Here is an 8224-nt window from a genome sequence, read left to right on the forward strand (position 1 = left end):
GTATATTTTTATGAGTTGCATAGCAAGTAGACAGGTAAAACTTATGGAGAACCATTCACACACCGTATCAAGTAAGGTTCCACATTGTGAATCAGATAAATTCTGCTAATTTTTTTTTATTTTTTTTTGTTCTTATATGGATTCATTCAGCTTCATGCAAGCATAGATGAATGAATGCCATTGAAGATATAAAAAAGAAAGAGGGAGGCAATTTGATCAACAAGTACAAAAGAATTAAAGAATGATACATCTATTCAGTTCGAAGGGACAAGTTAGTAAAATAAATTAAAAGCAATTTTAAAAATGACGTATAACCCAACGTCAATAACGTTGTCATTTTAAAATTGTTAAGACGCTGGAGTATTTTCTAATGCCCCTCTTTCTTCCTTTATGATTTTATGACCAAGCATGTTTTTTTGATATACATGAAAAAAGTAGGCGGCTGAACGTTATAACAAAAAGGTTACGACACCTTTCTTTAAAACAATTAATAGATACGGGGCCTTTTGTAAATAAAGCAGCGCTATCACGTGACTCGCCATTTGAGAAAATCATGGAGCTCTTGTCTGCACTGAGAAAACGCCTCAATCTAGAACAGAAGATGTTGGGATTTTTGGACGGCCACAGGTACTTTTTCATGTAAAATCTGGAAATTTCTGGAAAATAAGTTTCAACCAATTTTCTAGATTTTCTCATACATATAATTTACCGCATAATTCCTATTCTTTTCCATTGTTTAAGATGATGCGGTCTCTGTTTAGTCTGATGTAATTGTTCACTTCCCAACTTCCTTTCCTGCTGGGGTTTTCAATGGGTATGTGGAATTTTGAATGAAATACATGATTTTTTTGGCCCTATTTCTTGAGGCCCCTTTGTTGGAAGAGTACCGGAAGATGTTGGAAGGTTTCATTTGATTTGTGAAGAAAATAAAACATCAATAAGTGGAGAGTTTACAGCAATGGGGACTTTCAATTGGATAAGAAAACAAGCTCCATTCAGACGAAGGAAGCTCAGTGCGGTGTTTGGTATCATAGGAGTTCTTGTTTTAGAGCTTCAGTTATACATGTTTCCTTACTTGAGTGAGTTTTCATCTGCTTTTCCGGATACCAAGATTCCTGTGCCTGGAAAAATCTCCAGAAGATTTGATGATAATAGTCCTTTGGAAATTATTTCATCTAATAATCTGACCAGAGTTGGTGAGCCCGTCAACGGCATCGATTTGTTTGAATCTAATATCCCATTGGTTTCTCTTGGAGGTCTGGGGGAAGCTTCTGAGATTCTGAGTGCGAAGCGAGATTTTGAGATGGTGGAGACGACACACCAAAAGGATATAAAGGCACCAAAGGAAGCAGCATCGCTACTTATTCCCTATGTGAATGGAACAATGGTAGGAAATCCAAATGAGAATCCTTTGATGGTCTCAAGGAAGATACCTGCATTGGGAGTGGAAGCAATTGGTGTGGTCTCTAAGAGAAGAACTTCATATACATCGCGAAGCACATCAATGCATTCTAGTAGTAATTCTAGAGGGGCGAACGGTTTCCCTACAGGGAAGGCTAAAACTCCTAAGAGTATTCATAGGAGGAGGCACAGTCACATGTCTAGTTCTAAGGTCTGTGACTTTGAATATTGGCATCTTACATGCTGTTTCCATGTTGAATAGTTTTTTACTCCTTTTCTTTTCATTTTTTGCCTTTAATGCAGAAACCATTATGGATTTCACCATTGGATAAGCAGCTCTTATCTGCGAAAAAAGAAATAGATGATGCTCCTTTTGTGGAGAATGATCATGAATTGTACACGCCTCTCTTTCGGAATCTTTCTGTATTTAAGAGGTAAGCATACTCAAGATCTTGTGATTAAAATTAATTTAGTTGCAGTATCCTGATTGCGTTGTGCATCACTGAGGCTCTTATCATTGTCTTTATTGTGAATGTCTTCACAATCATGTGTTTACATCGTCTTTATTGTGAATGTCTTCACAAACATGTGTTTACACTAACAGGGAGTATAGAAACAAAGACATGCATTTAGGCTCTGTTTGGGAGCCTTGAATCAGAGGTGTGTCACTGTTTCACCAATACTCTCATGCTCTCTTTGCTGTTTGGGAGTAGTGGTGTTGCCAAAATGCTGCATCAGGAATGGTGCTGGCAGTCCCAACACCACATTTCAACACCATCCGCAGGAATATGTTTTTGGCAACTCCATCCTCAACATCACATTTTGGCAAAACCATATTTTGGCAACACATGGAAATGGTGTTTCCATCTGAATGCAAGGCTTCCTAACAGAACCTTAGTGTATATATAGTGGTATAGGGATTAAGCTAGAATGTATTTTTGAAGTGAAAATACTTTTCATGCTGTGCTTTTTGGAGTTGGTAAGATGAGAATTAAAAGCACTCGTCATGTGAATTGTCTCACTTTGTTAATCAAGAAATACTTTTCAAACAAAGTTCAGATCATTAGATCTAATAAAAAGAAAATGACATCAGCAAAGGAATGATAGATGCCATTCTATTAGTATTTATAAGGGCACTCACTTTTAGTTGCATAAATGAATGTAGGATGGAACATTGCAGATGCTCAATAATTACTGTGTGTGTGTGTGTGTGTGTGTGTGTGTGTGTGTGTGTGTGTGTGTGTGTGTGTACGCACTTATGATACCCATGCAGCCAGGAGCATCATAACTTTTGGGCCTTGAGCTGGCAATGGAACACAATTAATACTAAGAAGATGAAGGAAATGAATTTTTTGGTCCTAGAGTTTTTGAAGTCCACTTTTCCTCGACGTATCTTTTCATCTCTTGAACTTTGGGGTTAGATGACCTAATAAACCTAAATGTTTTCTCGTTATCAGAATAGAATGGCCAGAATCATGCTTTGTTGTTCACTATGGTGTTTCTAATCATGCTTTTGTGATCCCTATTTATACATATTTCATTGTTTGCAGTGTAGTTTGCCTGGGAACTACTTAAGTTCGCTTAGGCTACTTGATGACTTCATCCATGCATCTTATTTCTGAGGAAACAATCACAAGTTTTAGTTCAGAATGAAGCAGCAATTTTAATTTTTCATGTTTCATGGCCTCAGGCTTCTTGATGAATGTTTACAATCCATGATGAGATATTTTTTGTATTATAATCTACTTGTGACCGCTTTTCCATATCCGGGAAATTTCAATGTCAATTTTCCTCACTGAAAGTAGCTGGCTGATGGCCATGTTATTTGCATCTGCAGGAGCTATGAGTTGATGGAAAAAATATTTAAAGTCTACGTCTACAAGGAAGGAGAGGGACCTGTTTTTCATAGACCATACCTCAGGGGAATTTATGCCTCAGAAGGATGGTTTATGAAACTGATGGAGACAAGTAGACACTTTGTTGTTAGGGAACCCAGTAAAGCTCACATGTTTTACCTACCGTATAGTGCGCTAATGTTACGAGATACAACAAATGCAACTGGACCAATGAGGCAGAACTCTCTTGCACTCTTTTTAAAGAACTATGTCGATATGCTTGCTGCAAAATATCCTTTCTGGAATAGAACGCGTGGGGCAGATCACTTTCTTGTTGCTTGCCATGACTGGGTAATCTTCTTAAGTCCAAAATTTGGTCTAATTTATCGTTCATGAATGCATTATTGTCCTGGATGATTCTTCTCAATTAGTATGAGTAATGCATGGCATTTCACAGGGACCACAAGAAACAAGGCTCCATGAGGAACTTAAATTGAATACAGTCAAGGCACTATGTAATGCCAATCCTTTTAAAGGCATCTTCAAGTTAGGCAGAGATGTTTCACTTCCGACAACATATATTCGTGCAGGGAAAGATCCTCTCAAAGATGTTGGTTGTAAACCATTGTCTCAAAGACCAACTCTGGCCTTCTTTGCTGGGCAAATGCATGGTAAAGTTCGTCCTGTTTTGGTGCATCACTGGGAGAAGGACTCTGACATGAAAATACAGGGTCCAATGCCTGATCGGATCCAGAGTAAAGGGTCATACAGAGAGAATATGAAATCTAGCAAGTACTGCATCTGCCCTAGAGGTTACGAGGTCAATAGCCCACGAGTGGTCGAAGCCATCTACTATGAGTGTGTTCCTGTCATCATATCAGACAATTATGTGCTACCGTTTAATGAAGTTTTGAACTGGGATGCATTTGCAGTAATTGTAAGCGAGAGAGACATTCCTAGATTGAAAGAAATATTGCTATCAATCCCGGTCACCAAGTACCGTATGTTGCAGTTGGGGGTGAGAAGAGTGCAGAAGCATTTTCTGTGGCATGCAAACCCTGTCAAGTATGATATATTTCACATGATTCTTCACTCAATTTGGTTCAACAGATTAAGTCAGATGAAATTGTAGTTTGTGGGGAGGTTTCATTGCACGCTAGAAGTGATCAAGATTATAAAAATGGTGCCAAGGAGATTATGCATTTGACAGCTTCATTTCTTGCCCTGCTTCTTGCATGTTACAATTCTACTTTCTGAGCAACCAGAGATTTCTGTACTTGTAAATACGTGTGTTTTATTACAGCAACATATGATGGTCCACTCTTGTTTGTGTGGATTTATCTACCAAAATGTAAGTAGAGATGTGTTCAGCATGGTTTATTTATTATGTTAGAAGTTTTAGCCATCCAAAGTATATCATAAGATTCAATTTTCTAAATAGTGGAAGATTGATGATTCACAATTCATGAACATAAGGATGACCTAGAAATTACTCAAAAACATCATGCCTGATTCAAGTTTAATACATGAAAATAGTAAAATATAACATGCCAAACGATTTAAAAGCTAGCTTCTGCTTTTGGAAATTAGATTTATGTAAATCAAATGTACTACAATAATGTATGTTGGTTTAATACTACAATTCACACACACACACACACACATCAATGGGCCAGGCTGATCTGGCCCGTTCTGGTCTAACTAGACCCGTAGGACTAAGGGCGGGCTGCAGGCCAGCCTTTGAACCTAGATCCAACCTGAACTGGAACCGGGCCCTTCCTGGTCAATGCCTGGTTGGCCCAGTAGATTTGAAGGCCAGCCCATTTCGCGCCCCTTTTCCATGGACATATAGGTTAGTGTTGTCAGCGGATTGGACTTTCACCAGAGTCAGTGTGTTCAAAGTGAATCCGAGGTGCTGGTACCGATTCTGGACACTTGGGTCTGCCTGAACTTGTAAAAACCATGCATGGGTCTTATAAGGATTACAAAAAATAAGACCTGGTCATATAACATTTTTTTGTTTTTTAAATTGAAAAATTGCTAATCTTATTGCAACTCAGGTCAGACCCTGGCATAAGGGCTTGTTTGATAGCTCATCCAAGATTGGATAGAATGAACAAACATAGGGATAAGGATAATGGGTGTTCTCTAACAATTGTACTAAAACCAATGTTTGTTTGGATTGTACAAGAAGATGTGCTCCTTGTGTCCAACGTTTGTTTTACGTTGTGTGTAAAAGACAACATAAACACATACGGATAATGGGTCTGGATAACTTCATTTTGGATCGTACAACTCAATTCACTCAATGTGTTTTAACAAACACATTCTGAATTTTAGCCCCGGATATGGATCTAAAAACTAAAAAATGTTTAAAATTTGGGTAATTTGAGAAAATAAGAATTGATATTTCTTTTGATATATAAATGGTTTAATCAATGTCATATTACATCTAATTGTTAAAGTTTATCATAAAAATATCAAACCCTAAAATCAAATTAACTATAAAAATCAAATTATCAAACCCTATTAAATCATAAAACCTTAAAATGCAAGAAAAGAAAACAAAAACCTTAAACTATAAGAAAAATAAGCCATAAAATCAAATAAAAAAGCTTTAATTCAAACTCTAATAAAAAAAATTAAAAAAGCCCAGCCCTAATCAAATTAACTATAAAAAGCCTTAATTAAAAATTTTGATTGAAGATTCTAATCATAAAAAAAATCTTTAATCAAATCAAAGAAAATCCTAATCAAATTAAGTATAAAATGCCCTAATTTAAAAAATTTGATTAAAAGCCCTAATCAAAGAAAACTAAATAAAAGAACCCTAATCAAATTAATTGCAAAAAACTCTAATTTTAATTTTTTATTTCAATTCCTAATCAATGAAAATCAAAATAAAAACCCTAATCAATGAAAATCAAAGAAAAAACCTCTAATCAATGGAAATAAAAAAAAAACCCTAATTAATAAAAAAATTACCTAAAAATGCTTTAAGAAGAGAGAGAGAGAGAGAGAGAGAGAGAGAGAGAGAGAGAGAGAGAGAGAGAGAAACCAGTGACCTCCAGCACCGCCTCACCCCCACCAGCCTCACCCCTCGCCACTGGCCGGCCTCGCTGCCTAGCTGCAAGAAAGAGAGAGAGAGAGAGAGAGAGAGAGACCCCTCTCCCCCCAATTTTTTAAAGGGTCCCAGGCATCCCCATTCTCACTGTAACATGGGGGGAGGGGTCAAACGAAAATTACAGTGAAAAATGGATGTGTTGCTCGTGTCCGCCACGTCCTTCGTTTGATGACAGCGGCATCCCGCACGACACACCATCAAACAAAGCCCTAAACCATACAGGCTCCATGTACTAATTGGACCCCTGTTGCAACATGAATTCTTAATAGGACCTCCTTTATTAGCAAGCCTAGATCTCATTGGATCTGGCATGGGTTGGGCTCGAGTCATACACGACCTATTAATGAAAATGAATTGCATTAGGGCACTCTATCAAATGATTCAAATCTATAATCTGTGAAATTCAATTACATCATCATTGTAAATTCATAGGGAACTGCGACAGGCAATTATCCAGGATACTCGTAAAACCCTGCCAACCCAGTACCATCCCTTGATCCATCTAGCAATGTGGCAAAAGTCCAAACAGTGGAATACATTGTAAAAAAAAAAACAAATTTCTGAATAACAATGATTTCACCCGATCCAAACAGTTTCAGAACGTGATAACCAGGTCTTTGACTACTGCAAGTGGAGCCAACCACCATGGATCAGGTTTTACCCAACCAACCTGAGTACCGGAATCAGACCTAGTTAAGAGCAGTTAGGATATTAACTACTTAATTTGAATTTGAGCTGTTACCCAAAAATCTTGTAACACAATTTGGTAATTTTATTTTGAATCAATTCACTTCAGAGCATATTTTTTTGATAATAAAAAAATAAAAAAAAAGGAAAAGACGTGATAAAGCAAGTTCCCTGCCTAAGCACATAATCTTTGAGTGAAGTCACTGACACCCAAGCCCTTACGGAGCCCACCAGTTAAAGCTACCCGAGAGTTGAACCTGGGATGAAGGGGTCAGAAGTAGATACACACTAGAATTGGTCCTGAGTCGGCTTTATCGAATCAGCTCAACACTAACTGCAACGGGGTTGACTACTTGGTTCATGAGTCCATGGGAAAAGCAGCAGCTTTGGGTCCGCCCCATCTTGACTGAGCTTGGCTGAGTCAATTTTACTATAGTACTGAAACAGTTAGTACATGGAGTGCCCTGGAGAATGGACCAAGTTTTCCTCCAAATGTGGTGTGTCCATGACTTGACCAAGATTATGGTTGACAAGTGGGCTCGAGTCATTGGCTCAGAATTTGTTATGCTATGAACAAGTGAGCGAAACTTCTCATAACACGCATAAACTCTGGGGTAGTCGCGTGCAAACGAGTCATAAAACATCACGTTATTTCGAAAAATACGATGATTTTATAACAATATTTGCAGAAGAGTTTAAGTTCCTGAACTAATTGAGTTGACGCTTTTTAGTCCCATATCGAGGAGTGCATCAAACTTTAGTTTCTATATAAACTAAATTTTGACTAATGTTCATGTGTTCGTTGAAAGGAGAGACGGTTGGCATCTCCCCTGACAGGGACGGGATTAGCTTTCGGGCTTCCTGTTACCACACGCGGTTAAGGCTACCCGCTTCGGCGGATCTTTACCCAATTTTTTTGTTTTTCATTTTTTCCCCCTCTCATCCGTTTGGTTCGCTATCTCTGTCAACGTTTTTGAACGATCTTTAACCGGTTCGTTGGACGATTCCGATTGCAGAAAATAATTATGCTTGCGTAAAATCGCGGTCTTTCTCTCTCCAACATTTTTTTGTTTTCACCAGAATATTTTATTGTACTCGAGCCCTGCATAGTTACAGAGATCTGTTTTTTTGACCAACTTTGTCACCCTTTTTCGGCGTCTTCCAGCAACTTCTGGTG

At 37.9% G+C, this 8224-nt stretch overlaps 1 protein-coding gene and 1 non-coding gene across 2 annotated transcripts; both read left to right on the top strand.

Moving 5' to 3' along the window:
- Positions 1 to 741: 741 nt before the first annotated feature.
- On the top strand, positions 742 to 4647 carry LOC149820244 (putative glycosyltransferase At3g07620). Its single transcript, XM_089983540.1, has 4 exons — positions 742 to 1612; positions 1705 to 1835; positions 3239 to 3587; positions 3694 to 4647. The coding sequence occupies exons 1-4, from the start codon at positions 959 to 961 to the stop codon at positions 4366 to 4368; spliced, it is 1809 nt and encodes a 602-aa protein (XP_089839666.1). The 5' UTR covers positions 742 to 958; the 3' UTR covers positions 4369 to 4647.
- Positions 4648 to 7842: 3195 nt separating this feature from the next.
- On the top strand, positions 7843 to 7965 carry LOC149820245 (U6atac minor spliceosomal RNA). The gene has a single exon (XR_016426902.1). It is a non-coding gene; the product is annotated as a U6atac minor spliceosomal RNA (small nuclear RNA).
- Positions 7966 to 8224: the final 259 nt, after the last annotated feature.

The sequence above is a fragment of the Nuphar pumila genome, chromosome 12 (genome assembly GCF_984573655.1).
Source record: "Nuphar pumila chromosome 12, dmNupPumi1.hap1.1, whole genome shotgun sequence".
NCBI classification, from domain to species: Eukaryota; Viridiplantae; Streptophyta; class Magnoliopsida; order Nymphaeales; family Nymphaeaceae; genus Nuphar; species Nuphar pumila.

Coding starts and splice junctions, on each gene's coding strand:
- LOC149820244 (XM_089983540.1), top strand. CDS start 959: ATGGGGACTTTCAATTGGATAAGAAAACAAGCTCCATTCAGACGAAGG. Junction 1,836..3,238: donor AATCTTTCTGTATTTAAGAG/GTAAGCATACTC, acceptor TTGCATCTGCAG/GAGCTATGAGTTGATGGAAA. Junction 3,588..3,693: donor TTGTTGCTTGCCATGACTGG/GTAATCTTCTTA, acceptor GGCATTTCACAG/GGACCACAAGAAACAAGGCT.